A 17797-nucleotide genomic window follows, 5' to 3' on the forward strand; every position below is an offset into this window, starting at 1 on the left:
GTGGAAGGCGTAAGAGGTATTTTCCTTAAGGATATATTTCAGAGAAACCCCAACAAAATTTGCTCGTGGGTTGGATGTAGCCTTTGACCAAAAGAGAAAGGAGTTACTCCAAAGATTTTGGCCTGAGCTACCAGAGTAATAAAAATATTATTTGTTGAGATGAAAAAGCTCACAACTCCAGCAGTTTTGGAGTTTGAGTAGTGAGAATTCAAGATTCAGCTTAGTGAATGCTTAGGAAGCAGTTGGATATAAGTCAGGAGTTTAGGGGAGAAGTCTGGGCTGAAGATAGTAATGGGGAGTCATCAACAAATAAATGATTTTGTTACTATGGACCAGGATGAGAGCGCATGGAATTAGAGAAAAGATGTCCACAACTGGGTCTTGGGTGTTTCATGTCAAAGAAATAAGGAAGACCCAGAAGGAGACTGGAAAGGAATACCAGTGAGTATGTAGGGAAATCAGGGATGGGGGGATAATGGGAAGGGAGAATATGGGGTCCAAGAAGACAAGAAAGAAAACTTTTCAAGACCTTTCAATGGTGTATAAATGCCTCTGGTAACTCAAATAAGGTGAAAATCGAGAATTGACCATTGAATCTGGCAATGTGGCAGTCATTGGTGACCTTGAAAAGTGTTATTTCTCTTGAGTGGTAGGGAAGGAGGGAAGGAACCCTGATTGGAGTAGATTTAAGAGAATGGAGGGGGGATAATTAGAGAGAGGGGTAAAACAATTCTTTCAAGGAGTTCTGGTGTAAAGAGGAGAAAGGAAGAGAAGGTTGTGGGTGAAAAGAAGTTTTTTTTTTTTTTTTTTTTTTTTTAAGATGGGAGAAATTGTAGCATTATGTGCTGATTGGAAATACTGCATTAGAAAAAAATAAGGTGTTGCAGAAGAGGGAGGATAGTTGCAAGAGTGAGTGCCTTAGGAGACAAGTTGGAAAGTGATCCAGGGCTCCAGGGGAGGGACAGGCTCTTGTATAGGGTTCATTCAGAAGGACAAAGGAAAGTGCAGGTGGGGACAGTTTGGAGGACACATGTGGACATGCTCTTCTGGTGACATCGGTTTTCTTTGAGAAAAAAGAAGCTTTATAAGCTGAGAATGAGGAAGGGGAGAAGCTATGGGGAGTTGAAGGAGAGGAGGAGAGTGAGGGGGTTAGAGCGGGTAGGAAGGCTACAAGATTGCTGCTCCCTCCTGAGGCTGGGACCCAGTCATCCATTGTGGTGGGACATGGTGAGTGCATGTTTCTTCCAACTCTCTTCAGCCACTTGAGCTCAGTGTAGTCCGGTGGAGTATCAGGCTCAACTTGGGCTGAGAAAAGAGGAAGAAGATAGCTGAGAGTGAATGTAGAGAAATGACTAAAGGAATGGAGCATGATGTTTCAGATCGGTGCCATGAGTTTGGCATGAGTTTGGAATTGTTGGCATGAGACAGACAGAGTTGGAGGGGGAGCTGGAAAGTGGGATGTGGCAACTGAGACTTTGGACTGGGTGTGGTCATTGGTCATAACAGTGTCTAGGATATAATCAGGGAAAGTTGGAAGTGAGAATATCTAAGAACTGAGAGGCTAGGGGAAAGGAAGAATCTTTTCATAGCTACCAAAATATCTAGAATTATGAAATTGGTGATATTGGACTTAGTGTTGCTAAAGAACTAGATGAAGGGATGGGGCTCAGTAGGTGATTGCAACCAGAAGGGGTCGGTCTGTAGAGAGGGACAGTGATCTGGAATCAAGGACACCACCTTTAGGCCCTGAGGTATGAAGGGTGCATTTGAGAAGACGTGCACCACTAGAGGGCACTGTGCTCAGGACAGAGCGCAGGTCTGGGTGTCGGATCCTCTGGGGGGGGTTGGAATGGAATCCCAGGACGAGCTTTTAAAATAGTCCGGATGCCTGGCTCCACTCAGACCATTTAAATCAGCATCTCTGGACGTGCGTGAGAATATGAGAGCTCCTGTTTTCTCACATTCTGACCAACATTTGGTCTACTAGATGTTCTAATTTTTGTCCATCCCAGGGGAGTACGAGTGGGTCTCCCGGCTGTCTTAATTTGCATTTTCCCACGTTCTAGAGAAGATGCACACCTTTTCATGTGTTTGAGCTATTTCTACTTCCTTCTCTGTTTATCCATCTGTTCATATCGTTGGCTCATTCCCCACCTTCTTGAGTTTAGTCACCTTCATATTGATTTGTTGAAAAACTCTATTTTGGATATTACTCCTTTTTGTTGACATATGTGTTACAAATGCATTCTTCCAGTCTGTGGTTTTTTAAAGTTTCTCCTAACCCAGCAGTGAATTTTAATTTTGGTATCAATATTTAGAATATGTTATCAATCTTATTCCCTGGGGTTTGTGTTTTTTATATCAATAATTGACTCATGACTCATTTCAAACCTCTGGGTAGACACTAGTGTTTACAATTAATTTTCTGGGGAAAGATAAAGATAGTTTTTTGAAAAGTAATAACCATCACAATAATGCATTGTTTCTCTGGATTGGGACAGAATGTTAGTTGGCCTTGTTATTTTACTTATGCCACATTGGCACCATTTTTTAAAAAAAATTAAAGTAAGATGTACATGGTAAGAAATACAAAATTCTGACAGGATAAAAGGGCCTAAAATGGTGGCTGCGAATCAGTCTTCTCAGTTCTTCTGCTGAAAGGTGACAGTTTCTTAAGTATCCTTTGAGGAAAAAAATATTATTATGCATATATCAGCATGTGTATGTCGACCCTGAATTAATATCCTGTGGCTGCCATAACAAATTACCACAAACTTCAGGGTTTGAAACAACAGCAATTCCTTTTCTCACAGTCCTGGAGGTCAGAAGTCCAGAATCAAAGTGTTGGCAGGGTCATGCTCTCTCCAGGCTTTGGTGACCCCAGGTACTCCGTGGCTGCAAATGCCAACCTCTGTTTTAAATAGCTCGCTTCTCTCTGCACCTGTCCTGTGCGTGCCTCGGAACACGGCCTGGTGGAAGGTGAGGAGGCAGACACTGGGACCTCGCTGCCTGGGTTCAAATCCCAGCCCACTGGGAGCTGCAGTGAAAACACAAACCAGGTCCCGCCCAGGGTCAAGCAGGACATAATGAAAATACTTATCTCATGACACTTTTTATGAGGGTTAAGTGAGTTAATTCTTGTAAGTACTCAGAACAATGCCTGGCAAAAAGATAACCATTAGATTTATGCAAATGATGTCCTATTCTCCACACTGTTCTGTTCTTTTTTTGTTTGTTTTGTATTTTGGCGGTGCTGGGGATTGAACCCAGCATGCTAGGCAAGTGCTCTACCAACTGAGCTATCCCGGCAGCCCCTCTATACAGTTCTGCACCTTGCTTTTATTCACTTAATAGTCAATCCTGCCATCTCTCCACTTTAGCGTTTAAAGACCCGTGACTTACAAAGAATTCCAAACTCCTTAATTGTTACAAGTTCTCTTCTGTGTCAGTCACCGTTCCAGCCACTTGATATTCATTATCTTCCCTAAAAATCACAACAGCTACTCCCTTTTTGTGGATGAATAAATGAAATCTCCATGAGGTTAAACAATTTGCCCAGTTAGTGAGAGGTCAAGTAAGAATACAGCTCAGTTCTGGCTGTTTCTTTCTTAGTTCCACTGCCTTGATTGCAACCTGATTTTTGTGTTTTTTGTCCTCTCCTTAAAGACAGTTCTCAGGGTTACAAAAGCTACAATAAGAACACCAGCATTGTTATGCAATACGCTAATGGGACACAGCAACGTGACCAAATCTGCGGTGACATATGCATGTGTGCATATTCATGTCTTTTCTAAGACTTTAGTCCAATGTTGCTGAAATTCCCTCAGAGCTACAGTTGACTCCTTTCTCTTCTGATTGTTTCCCATATCTGGTTTCCCAGTGTCCTCCCCGTGCTTCCTTTTGTACCCATCACTCCTGGCTGAGTTTCCTCAGGCTAAGATGACTTCCTGTTATGTTTGATGAGTAAGGATGAATACTCAGACATTGAGCACTCCCTTCCTTCCTCCTGAAAGCAGAAGTGATTCTGACCCAGATGTTCAACTTTTTCACTGGGCACATTGTACAATCTTTTTTTTGGGTGGTGCTAGGGAATCGAACCCAGGGCCTTGTGCTTGTGAGGTGAGCACTCTACCAACTGAGCTATCTCCCCAGCCCAACAGTCTTAACTTGTTTTTTGTAAAGATAAAATGATGCTGGCTTGTGAGATTAATTCTAGAATGATTATTTATCTTATGTCTACAGTTCTTTACAAAAACCTAAACAAGTGAGAAGTCTGGAAACTGGGATCCAGATGAAGTAGCTGTTTAAAAATTCAGCCTCTTTTTGTTTCAACCCTTATTGATATTATTCTAAATAGTCTTTAGAAAATTAAATTTTAAATTAGTCCTGCCAGATCTTAGCATTATTTGCTATTCTAGAATTAAAAACTGAAATATATAATAATACCAAATGTTAATCAGAATGTGAGAAATCTGGATACAGTTCCTCTTAGGTATGGCTAAACAGGTATCAATGATTAAACTTTTCTTGAAAGTTTATTAAAAAAAAACAACAACAATAAAAACAACTTGGAGACCTAGGCTTATTTTCACTATCTCATCTAGTTAAAATAATGCCCAGGAATCGATTGATAATAGCAGGTGCGATTATTCAGGAAATGTTAACTATGACCCACAGACCTGCTTTGCTCATGACCTTTAAAAAGTTTCTACATGGGAGTAATTCCAGTAAGCGCCAACAGATGGCACCACACCATGTACGTGGTATTACTTTACTTTGAAGACTTGCTTTCGATAAGTACTTATTTTTGTGCTTTTAGAAGTTATTTTCTCTTCTTCTGAAAAAAGAAATTTTGGTAAGTAAAAATGCTTTCGTGACTTTTTCAAATTATGGCGCAAATGCTTCCAATAAGGAAGAGAATGCTTATGATTATGTGGGAAATAAACTTTCTTGGAAATTTTTGCAAAATGACTTAGTTGTTCTTTTAATGTTTTAAGTATCCTTTGAATTGTACCCAAACAATAGTGTGTCTTTATGCGAGATTATAAAACAACCAGCACTTGTAGCAATAACTAAGGAAAAAACTAACTTTTGTTTTTTATTTCTTCGGCTTCGATCTATAGTGTTTTCTCTCTTCATCTTTCTCTAGTTCCTGTTCTTATCACTGATAGAGCACCTATCACAAGTTATACACTTTTGTAGTGTAATTGTGTGTGATCTCCCGAGTGCATGAACTGTGATAGTTTATTGGTCTGTATCTGTCACTAACTCACAAGCTTTTTTTTTTTTTTCTTTTTTGAAGGAGTAGTCTTGGCACTCCTTTCGTATTCATATCTCCAGAACCTAGCACCATGAATTAAATGGAGGAAGGGACAGGACCAAGCCTTCGTGATTTTCAATCCAGCAGTGCTAGCCTTCAGCTCCCTCCAGACCCCTTCCCTTAAGTTTGACAAAAGAAACTGTGTTTCTTTGTTGGCTTGATTATAAATTCTTTTCCTACACTTAACCTAACTTAATGTTTTTGTTTTCTTTTTTTCTGGTCCTTCCTTTCTTGTCGTTATTTTTATAGGTCCCCTCCAACACCATTTGGTCTGAAAAAATTTTTGTTAATTGTTTGTTTTTCTCTGCCTTTTCATTTGATGCATTCAATAAACAACTTTCAACTATCTCTTTTTACTTCCTTAAGAAAACAGTCACCTCATGAATTTCCTGTCTTCCAGTTCCACCCCCTTTTCAAATACCAAAGTTCCTGACTGGTTTAAGTGTGTAGGGTTGGAGCTGCTCAAGGCTATGAACACCTGGAGAGGAATATTTGTATTTTGTGGTGGGTGTTATAAGCTTTCCACTTCCCCACGTGTTGGCTGAATTTCTGTCCTCTGAGCCAGAGGCTGGACTCTGGGGGAGACCTGTAGGGTGGTCCTCATCCATTTCTATCAATTATCTACCATCGTGTTGAGGAAATTCCCTCTTTATATATGTATTAATTTTCCAAATAATACAAGCATGCATCTTTAAATATAAAGTATTTTATATAGGTTTTAATTAAAGACAACTCTTAAGTTGTTATAATATTTTGAGATTGCAAAAAATGTTCAAAATTAGAAATTTTAGAGATATTTGAAAGTACTTTAAGAAAGAAAATTAAATTCATCTGAGATTCAGAGATTACAACTCTTAATATTTGGTGTGTTTCTTTATATTCCTTATCCCCCTAGGTTTTGTGTTCATCAGTTTTAATCATATTTTACAAAGTTAGAGTCCCACTCATGACACAATTTGGTACTTTTATTCACTTAGCAGTTACTGCAGATTTTTTTTTTCAAAGTGCTGTCAGTATTTGAGACTGCATGTTATTCCATGTTATGGATGTGCCTTATTTGATTTAACCAGTTTCCACAGAAGACATTCTAATTTTTACAATTTTTCATCATGTCTCTAGAATCCTCATAGTCAATGTTTCTGTGCATATCTTTGATTATTTCTTTAGCAAATTCCTGGAAGTGGAATTACTAAAATAAGAGGAGGCATATTTTAAAGGAATTTATATAAACTACCAAATTACCCTTTATAAATGTTGTACTAATTTCTCATTCCTGCTTAAGTAGTGAGAGTTCTTATTTTTTTCCCACTTATTAACAGTGGGTTATTATAGTTCTGAGTTTTCCCAATTTTGTTGATGAGTAAAAGTCTTACCTTTTTAAATATTTTGGGAAACAAGAGTTCTCATTCAATTCATTTCATCTTTTATTCTTAAATATCTTAAGTTAAATTATAGAAATTCTGATATTTTATTCCTAAATGCTTCATTTCATATCTCTAATAACAAATCAAAAGTAACATTTATTTCTTAACAGCATTTAATACCTAATGGCCTGGCCTATCTCCCTTAGTCAGATATCTTTTCCTTTTTTAATTTATTTTTTTCTTTGGGATGGGGGTAACCAAGATTGAACTCAGGGGCACTCAAACACTGAGCCACATCCCCAGCCCTTTTTTGTATTTTATTTAGAGACAGGGTCTCACTGAGTCGCTTAGTACCTCACTGTTACTGAGGCTGGCTTTGAACTCACCATCCTCCTGCCTCAGCCTCCCCAGCCACTGGGATTACAGATGTGCACCACCATGCCTGGCTCAATATCTTTTGTAGTGGGTCTATCTAAACCAAGTTCTAATCCAAGATCAGGAGATTCATCTAGATGTTATGTGCTATTTTGTTTTAATACACGTGTGTGTGTGTGTGTGTGTGTGTGTGTGTGTGTGTGTGTGTGAGAGAGAGAGAGAGAGAGAGAGAGAGAGAGAGAGGGAGAGATTAGATCTTCATATGATGGACTATTGATATTTTTGTAAATTATTTGGGCGAATATGTTCTACTTTATTTTGAAAGTTGAAAATTTGAAAAATACAGGCAAAAACTTAAGAGGAAGACAAAGCCCCTTTATAATCTTACCATGCAAAAGTAGTCATTATTAATATTTTGATACGTATCTTACTGATTTTTCCACATGTATGTGTATATACTTACTTTGGTACTTCAAAAAAACTAAATTGACTTTTATCATTTATGCAGAATGAGCATTTTTTCAAGGAATTAGTCTTCCATTATTTTTTTCCTTTTTGGTGCTGGGGATTGAACTCAGGGCATCATGCCTGCCAGGCGAATACTTTGCTACTGAGGTACACCTCCAACCCCTCATTATTTCTGAAGGCTACATAGTGATATTTAACTAGATGGAGATACTGTTGTACTCTCTCATTGCTGCTGACAGTTTTTCAGTTGCTTCTCTTGAATTTTCCACATTGACAATCATATAATCTAAAAACAATAATTTTATTTCTCCATTTCAATATTGCTTCCTGTCATATCCCACACATCTCCCAGCACCCTTATTACAGTGGCTAGAACTTATAGAAAGAACTAAATTAAATATGATAGGCATCTTTTGAACTGACTTTAACCAGAATATTTTGGGGTAGGATATTGGTGAAAGTTGAATATTTGAATATTGAATATTTGAATATTCTTTATCAAATTTCAAAGTATCTTTTAACTATCTAGTTTAATTAAAATTGCATTTTTAATCAAAGATGAGTGCTGAATTTTATCAAGTAAATTTTTAGCCTCCATGGAGATGCTCATCTATGCTTTTGACTTACTGATGTATTTTGTCACAGATTTGTTAATAATGACCATCTTTACAATCCCAGAAACATCCTAATTGCTCACAGTGTGTCATTTCTTAAGAATACAGATAGATTGGTTGGAGTTTCTTCATTCTGAGCTTCTACCTATCCCCCAATGATTGGCATTTTTTTCTTTGGTTTGTATTTTTCAATAATTACTCTTAATTTTATAATAAACATGTATTTCTAACAACGTTAATTTTTTTTCCAGTGTTGGTGATTGAACCCAGTTCTCACACACATTAGGCAAGTGCTCTACCACTGAAGTACACTCCCAGCCTTAACAACATCTTGAATGAATCAGTCCCTATATCTTCCTCTTAATCAGGAAAGATCTCAACTTGCTTTTTAGAGCACTTTCTCCCTTTCCCATCATCTGCCTATTCAATTTAAGTTCCAAATTTTTATTGAAATATTTGTCATCAATATTTACAGGGGCTTAGCAGTATCGTTAAGCATGGGGTCTGTGGGCCCATGCACCTCCCTCCTTGCTCCACCCAGGTACCTTCTCTTGTTTGCTCTCATTGCTGTCGTGAACATCAGTGTCTGTACCCTGTTGTGATGCAGAAAGTGACTCTCTGGCACGTGGCAGCTGTAGCCTGACATACCTTCTGAGTTCTTGCATGCACTTGTTAATATTTATTCATCTTCTCTCATCTGTCAGTGTGTTAACTGAAGGAACTTGATGTTCCCAGATGTCTTCTTGAATTTGTGGCTTCTGGTCTAATGTTGGTTGAAAACATAACATAGCTATTTTTATGGGAATTGTCAAAAGATGAGATACGATCACTATACGTAAACCTCTGGGATTAAAAATAGCAGAGTATGTGTGTCATTGCTCTGGTCTAAATATCTTTGTCCCTCCAAAATTCATAGGCTGAAACTCAGTCACCACTAAGATGGCATCAGGAGGTAGGGCCATTGGCAGTGATTAAGTCATGGTGGCAGGAGATCTGGATGCCACTTTGAGAGTCAAGTTGGCCATGGAGCCCTGTCTGACTTACTGATTGCACACTGTCTTCTTGGCTTTTGTCGTGTGTGAGCTGATCAATACTTTTCTGTGCAATGCAGAACCAAATGACACAGACTCTTGAGTATATGTCTGAGTTTCTGATACTGGATCCTTGCTTGCCCTTCTATACAATTTTAATCCCATTCCTTTGTCCTAGTCACAGACATGAGGTTGGTGGCTTCATGTGGCTGATACCACCCCTCAGTCAGACATATATACCTGGTCTGGCCTGTCATAATTGTGTCTCCTGAAATGCAGCCATGCACAGTGGTGTCATTTCTGCTGGGCCAGCTGCAGCTAATTTGGGTCAGGTGCAATTCATGGAAGAGTAGTACGTTCTGCCTCACCACGGGGATTTGGCCTCATTCTAACCTTCATCCACTCTCACATAAGAATGTATTTCCTCTCCTGTTTCACAGAGCTTTAGCCATCAAGCCACAGGTGGATCCAGACCAGGCCACATGACTTATCTACCACCTTCCTCCTCATCCTTTCCATCTCATGTTGCTTTGGCCAACCTGAGCTGAGGATCTGAAAGCCTACCCCTATACCAGTGCTGTTCTGTAGGACCCACCTGGAGGCCTCAGGCTCAACCAAGCACTCAGACTTATGAAGCTCCGTTTCCTACCTGGTATTTATAGTTCATGCCTAGTGCCTCCAGGTGGGATGTAATTTACCATTCAGGGGTCATTTTTACAGTAAGTAATGTTGCCTGGTAACATAGCTGACATTCTACTTGTCTCGGATTTTCAGAACAGAGTCAGAAAATTAACCCAAGGTCATGGGAGTAGGGAGACAAATGGAAAAGGAGAGAAATGATTATTTTTTTTTGGCCTTCAACCATGAGGAGATGGTTGAGTTTAGTCCCAAATGGATACTGGCACAGACTCCTGAGAATGTCATATAGGTTCTGAGACTGGTTCCTTGCTACCCCTTTGCACAATTTAAAACAATCAAACTGGCTAATGTAATGTTTTAGAGTAGGGATAAAGGATGGTCCCTTTAAGTAGAACGAACCATTTTTCAGGAGGTACAGTTAGAAGGGACCCTCTATGGTCATATAGTTAACTTTTAAGGCAGTTGATTTAAAGTTTTCAATGCCTGTGCTCCTTCTGGGATAATTTCTATTAGTTAATTAATTAAGTTTTTCAATAAATGGGCTTTATTTTTTAGAGCTGTTTCAGTTTTACAGAAAAAAAAAATAAGCAAATGGTACGAAGTTCTCATACTTCTCCTTTCGCCACCACTATTTTAAAAAATAGTTTTCCCTATTATAATATCTGGCATTAATGTGGTAGATTTGTTGCCACTGATGAACTAATATTGATATGTTATTATTATCTGTGCTTTCCCGTTCGAGTTCAGTCTTTGTGCTGTCTAGTTCTATAGTTTTGACATATGTATCCACCACGACAGTATCATACAGAATAGTTTCACTACCTTAAAAATCCCCTGTGCTTCACCAATTCATCTCTCCCTTTTTTACTTTCTGCCTCCCTTTGAACCCACAGCAACCCCTGATCTTTTTATTACACCTTCAGTTTTGCCTTTTCCTGAATGTCATGTATTGTGATCAGTGTGTAGACTTTTCAGACTGGCTTCTTAACTTTAGCAATATGCATTTGAGGTTTTCCTATATCTTTTCATGACTTAATAGCTCATTTCTTTTTATTGTTGAATATCTCACTCCATGAATGTACCAGTTTATCTTTTCATCGATTGAAAAACATCTTGTTGCTTCCAGTTTGGGGCAGTTATGAATAAAACTCTTAAACATTCACATGTAGGTTTTTGTGTGGACATTAGTTTTTGATTCATTTGGAAGTCTACAGGGTCATATGGTAAGTGTAAGAAACTGTCAGATTGTCTTGCAAAGTGGCTATACCCTTTTGCATTCATTAATGAGAGTCCTATTGCTCTATATCTTCTCCAACATTTGATGTTTTTTTAATTTTAGCCATTGTCATGGTGTGTAGCAACATCTCACTGTTGTTTTAAGTTGTGATTCCCTGATGACATATAATGTTAAATATATTTTCATATGTCCATGTCTTATTTGCATATCTTCTTTGGTAAGATGTCTGTTCATATCTTTTGCCCATTTTTAGTTATGTCTTTGTTTTCTTACTGTACTACTCAAGAATTATTTGCATATTTTGGATCCAAGTCCTTTATCAGATATATATTTTTCAAATATCTTCTCCCAGTCTGTGACTAATCACTTTCTTAGAGTTATTTGCAAAGCAGAAATTTTTAATAACATCCAACTTAGTTTTTTGTTTCATTGATTGTGTTTTTAAAGTGGTATCTAAAAAGTCATTGCCAAACTCAAAGTCACCTACATTTTCTCCTATGTTATGTTATAGAAATTTTATCTTTTGCTTTTTACATTTAGTTCTGTGATCCATTTTGAGCTATTTTTTGGTGAAAATTGTGTCTAGATGATTCTTCTTCTTGCAAGTAGATGTCTATTTGTTCCAGTAACTTTTTTTTTTTTTTTTTTTTTTGCAGTACCGAGGATTGAACCCAGGCACTCTACTACCCAAATACACTTTTTTTAAAAATAGTTTTTAGTTGAAGATGGACACAATATTTATTTTTATGTGGTGCTGAGGATCGAACCGAGTGCCCTGCACGTACAAGGCAAGCACTCTACCACTGAGCCCCAGCCCCAGCCCCCAGCTGAGCTACATTTTTTATTTTTTATTTTGAAACAGGGTTTCATTAAATGCTGAGGCTGTCCTCTAACTTGAGAGATTCCTGATTCAACCTCCCAAGAATCTGGGATTCCAGATCTGTACCTCTGCACCTGGCTCCAGCAACACTTGTTAGACAGACTGTCCTTTTCCTTTGAATTGCCTTTGTTTCTGTGTCAAAACTCAGTTGAGGGGCTGGGGTCGTGGCTCAGAGTTAGTACACTTGCCTAGCATATGTGAGGTGCTGGCTTGGATTCTCAGTGTTGCATATAAAGATCCATCAATAACTAAAATCAAAAAACAAAACTCAGTTGACTATTTGTAGGGGTCTGTTTCCCAAGATCTGTATTCTGTTCCATCAAACTATTTGCCTCTTCTTTGGCTAACACCACACCATCTTGATTACTGTAGCATTAGAGTGAGACTTGATGTTGGGTGTGTCATTTCTTTAACTTTGACTTTATTTTTTTTAATTACTCCCCCAACCCATGAGTGGACAATACTTTTTTTTTTCTTAAAACCAAACCTTTTTTCTAGAACTTTTATAGTTTAAATAGTCTAATGCAGTAACTAGAAATCAGATTCTCAATCCTTCCTCAAGGCTTCTTGTTGCTGCCTCCTGTGAGTTGTAGTTGGTCACTTATTCAGCAACTTTTCTAAACTATCTTTGGAATGACTGTGTGTCATCTGTGGACAGTGAATTCTCTGTTCTGTTAGCTCAGTGGTCAGCTAGTGATGTGAAATTTCCTCAGACACCTGGAGCAAAAACCAAACCAAACCAAACACGAAGATCAAAATTCAACTCCAGATCTTTGCACACTGGCTCTGAGTTGGAACCCTTCTGCCTTAGTCTTTACTTTCTGCTCAGGTGGAGCCTAGACATTCAGTAAAAGTTTAGACTTTCCTTGGGTCTTCTCTGAGCCTGTGTCCAGCTCCAGACGACTTGTGAATTTGTTGGCATGCATGGAACTTTCAAAGCCTCTGTTTTGCGTATTTCTGTTCCCAGCCTCTTCCCTCCCTGGCTTTATGGTGGGTCTATGGCTTGCCCATCTGTTATCTCTTGCCCCATGTGACTGCAGCTAGTATATTTGCCTTTAAATCTTTCCCAGAAACACCACCCAGGAGGTTGCTCTAACTCTTAAAGTTCTGACATATGTGAAGCAAAGACAACCCCAGAGTGAATCATTAGGCAGCCACTGGACAGGTCAAAACACATGGCCATGGTTCCTTGTGATCTCCTGGCACCAGCAAGCTGTGTAACAGGGAAAGAATATCACAAAAGAATTGGGGACAGAAATGACTGTGATTGTGAATGAAGAAACCATTGAGATTTTAATTAGTGGAAGTTTGAAAGCGGCCATTCAAACTTTATTCATCTTACTATATATTGTATTTCTAGAAACTGGACTCAATTCAAAATGGTCTGAAGAACAGCAGCCCTTGAGAGCCATTCATCATGACCCCAGACAGAGAGCCTGTTGTCAGAAACCTTCGTTTTGTTTGTATCATTGTGATCTTGATAGCTGGACTCATACTCCAGGTTTCTGATGAAAATGAACTTACAGTTGACATGGCAAAAGTAGGCCTGACTCAGGTTCCGAAAGACCTGCCACCAAGAACCGAAGTCTTAGATATATCTCAAAATTATATATCTGAGCTTCAGCTCTCTGACATCAGCTCTTTGTCAGGACTGAAAGTTTTACGACTTTCCCACAATAGAATCCAGAGACTTGATTTTAGTGTTTTCAAGTTCAACCAGGACCTGGAATATTTAGATTTATCTCACAATCAGTTGCAGAAGATATCTTGCTATCCTATTGTGGGTGTTAAGCATTTAGATCTCTCATTTAATGATTTTGATGCTCTGCCCATCTGTACGGAATTCAGCAACTTGACACAATTAAATTTCTTAGGATTAAGTGCTACGAAGTTCCAGCCATTAGATCTGCTACCAATTGCTCACTTGCATCTAAATTGCATTCTTCTGGATTTAGGAGGTTATTATGTTAAAGAAAATGAGTCAGAAAGTCTTCAAATTCTGAATACAAAATCACTTCACTTTGTTTTTCACCCAGAGAGTTTATTCTCTGTCCAAGTGAACATATCAGTTAATACTTTAGGGTGCTTGCAGCTGACAAATATTAAACTGAATGATAAGAACTGTCAAGTCTTCATTAAATTTTTATTAGAACTCACTAGAGTTCCAACATTACTGAACTTTACTCTCAAGCACATCGAAACAACTTGGAAATGCTTGGTTAGAGTATTTCAATTCCTTTGGCCCAAACCTGTAGAATATCTTAATATTTACAATTTAACAATAGTTGAAAGCATTAAACAGGAATATTTTACTTATTCTGAAACAACACTGAAAGCATTGAAAATAGAACATATTAAAAATCAAGTTTTTATCTATTCACAGACAGCATTGTACACAGTGTTTTCTGAGATGAACATTATGATGTTAACCATATCAGACACCAATTTTATTCATATGCTTTGTCCTCGGGCACCAAGCACATTTAAGTTTTTGAACTTTACCCAGAATGTGTTCACAGATAGTGTTTTCCAAAATTGTTCCACTTTAGTGCAATTGGAGACACTTATCTTACAAAAGAATGGATTAAAAAACCTTTATAAAGTATCTCTCATGACAAAGAATATGTCATCTTTGGAATTACTGGATGTTAGCTGGAATTCTTTGGAATCTCATAGACTTGAGGAAAATTGTACTTGGGTTGAAAGTATAGTGGTGTTAAATTTGTCTTCAAATACACTCACTAACTTGGTTTTTAGATGTTTGCCTCCCAAGGTCAAGGTACTTGATCTTCACAATAACAGAATAATGAACATCCCTAAAGATGTCACCCATCTGGAAGCTTTGCAAGAACTCAACGTAGCATTCAATTCTTTAGCCCACCTTCCTGGGTGTGGTACCTTCAATACCCTTCTATACTGATCATTGAGCATAATTTAGTTTCCCAGCCATCAGCTGATTTCTTCCAGAGTTGCCAGAAGATTAAGTCAATCAAAGCAGGGAGCAACCCTTTCCAATGTACATGTGAGCTAAGAGACTTCATCCAACATCTAGGCCAACTACCAAGTGAGGTGGTAGAGGGCTGGCCTGATGCCTATAAGTGTGACTACCCAGAAAGCTATAAGGGAACCCCACTAAAGGACTTCCATGTGTCTCCATTATCCTGTAACACAGGTCTGCTGATTGTCACCATTGGGGCCATCGTGCTGGTGTTGGCTGGTACTGTGACCTTCCTCTGCCTGTACTTGGATCTGCCCTGGTATCTCAGGATGGTGTGTCAGTGGGCCCAGACTCGGCACAGGACTAGGAATGTCCCCTTGGAGGAACTCCAAAGAACTCTCCAGTTCCATGCTTTTATTTCATACAGTGAACATGATTCTGCCTGGGTAAAAAATGAACTAGTACCTTGCCTAGAAAAAGAAGATATACAGATCTGTCTCCATGAGAGAAACTTTGTTCCTGGCAAGAGCATTGTGGAAAATATCATAAATTGTATTGAGAAGAGCTACAAGTCCATCTTTGTTTTGTCCCCCAACTTTGTCCAGAGTGAGTGGTGCCATTATGAGCTCTACTTTGCCCACCACAATCTCTTTCATGAAGGGTCTAGTAACTTAATCCTGATCTTGCTGGAACCCATCCCACCCAATAGCATTCCCAGCAAGTATCACAAGCTGAGGGCTCTCATGACACAGCGTACTTACTTGGAATGGCCCGTAGAGAAGAGCAAACGTGGACTTTTTTGGGCTAACATCAGAGCTGCTTTTAACATGAACTTAACACTAGTCACTGAAAACGATGATGTGAAAATTTAAAGTCAGGAAATCCAAATTAAGAAACAACCATCAACTTGAACTCTGATGAACATTATGGTTTTTCTAGCTCCTATCTGGACATGCTTCATATCTTCCATGTCTTTGAGGAAGACACAATGAAAACCTTATTTCAACTGAGCTGGGGTATTAGGTTTGGGGTGGAAGTGAAGGTGATGTTCATTTTGCCAATTAGAGACAGCTTAGTCTGTCTCTCCCTGTTTACTCTCTGTTTTCACACTGAAACGTTATTTTGAGTAAATGCTCATTCAAAAATCTTTCTTCCCCAGTCTCCTTTCCCAAATTTCCCAAATGAAAGAGGGAAAGGAGACTGTGGGCAGGAGATGGCATGGCTTCATGTCAGCAAGAAAGGAGTCAGCCTCAGAACTGTTGTTGAGAACAGGGTGATATCTGTGCAGCTAACTGTCTTAATCACCAGGATGCTGGCAGTTGTGACTGCACCCTCAAAAGCCAATACAGCGCAAACAGGACTGCTGGGCCCCCGTGCTTATTGAGGTCGTTAAGAGATATTTGTCTGAGGAATGTGCAGCTGCCTAGAAACCTTATCTATCAAGGACGGGGGCCTAACTCCGACTCATCTCCTGCACAGTTCACCCCTTCCCTCCTCCCTTCTTCCTCTAGGACCGTTCAGTTCTGGCGGGATCCAATGAGAATCAAATAGATTGGCAGGACCCAACCAGAGGAGGACTAATGTTTAGCTGTTCAAATGTTAACCAATAACGTACAGGTCTTTGTGTGTGAATGCTTGGAAATCTCTTAAATAGAGAGCTTTCTCACCCCTCAGGGCTGCTCCCCACTCAGCCATTGTATCGGTCTGAGGGGCTGGTTGTGGTCCAGGCTCGAGCTCGCTTTAATAAAACCTGGTTGTGTGATTTGCATTACCGTGTGCTCACTTTGACTCTCCGGGGATTAGTCGGAATGGACCCTAACACTGTATACTCTGGTCCTTGGAAGCATCCTCTGAATCCTCATTGGACTCCGGGTAAGTTTTATCATCCTAAGCTTTGGGGCTTAGGAAAAATATTAGACAAGTTATGGAATATAAGAGAGCATTTTTTCTACATTTGAGTAATAGTTTATTAATTTTTTGACTCTGCCACACAAATATGTAATTAACCATTGGAAACTCATGGCATAATAATATATGTATATAAAAGGAAATATGGCCTTCAGTTTTAGGCTGTTGACATGAAAGACTTGGGTATACTTGCTTGCCAAAGAAACTGAGAGTCAAATTTATGTGTAACTGGATAGCAAATGGGGTTTTTCTTGTAGTCTTAGAATTTTGCCTAAAGCCCAAAACCAACAAAAGGCAATAAATGCTCCCATATTTCACACACAGATATGAGACACAGCCAGGCTGGACTTCCTAAAAGAGCAGAAAAGGGCTAGTAATTATCAGTCCACGTTGCCATCTCCAGAAGACTCGATTCAAAAGGTTGATTTAGAGAGTCATTAAGTGGAGACTCCAAAACATGGTGAGATTGCTTTGAATTCTCCAAAAGGCAAGCGAGAGGGATTCCAAGCATGGTAGGAAAGTAGTCTGTCATTCCCCTCCTGGAACAGGAGTGTAAGATCCATGCATCAGGGAAGGTGTGATGTGAGAGCTCTTGGCATTCTCAAGAGCTTGACAAGTACCTCCTGGAGTTTGGGGTGCGAATGGGCATTGTGGACAAAGGGACTGGTAAATAGTTCTTGGCAAATATAGGTGCTGCATATATATTCATTGTTGAATGAAGAGATGAGTGCCCTCTCCTTGCAAAGATCTGGGAACTGCTGGAACATAGATGGCAGAGATGACCAAGGAAAAGTAAAGCAATTGGTTACACTCCTTCCTCCCCTCACTGAAAGGAAGGTCTGAGCTAGGGAAAAGGATGAGTTTTGAATGAGTTTTTGAGTGTGAATTGCTGTTAACTTGAACTCATCCTGATCCTTTAATCCTGATATAGAAGTACAATTACAAAAATGAGACTTGAGAATTATTAGAATGTATGGGATCTTCCCAAGATCAGGTGTCGTGGAGGGAGATCCGGTGCAACCT

The 17797-nt window shown here is 39.1% G+C and overlaps 1 protein-coding gene across 1 annotated transcript; it reads left to right on the plus strand.

Annotated features, from left to right (window-relative positions):
- Positions 1-1105: 1105 nt before the first annotated feature.
- Positions 1106-16107, plus strand: TLR6 (toll like receptor 6). Its single transcript, XM_079152813.1, is given in 3 exon segments — positions 1106-1227; positions 13289-14834; positions 14837-16107. Coding segments are annotated over 2 exon segments (2391 nt in total). The 5' UTR covers positions 1106-1227; positions 13289-13345; the 3' UTR covers positions 15739-16107.
- Positions 16108-17797: the final 1690 nt, after the last annotated feature.

This window comes from Sciurus vulgaris, assembly GCF_902686455.1.
Source record: "Sciurus vulgaris genome assembly, chromosome: 9".
In the NCBI taxonomy this organism is placed as follows: domain Eukaryota; kingdom Metazoa; phylum Chordata; class Mammalia; order Rodentia; family Sciuridae; genus Sciurus; species Sciurus vulgaris.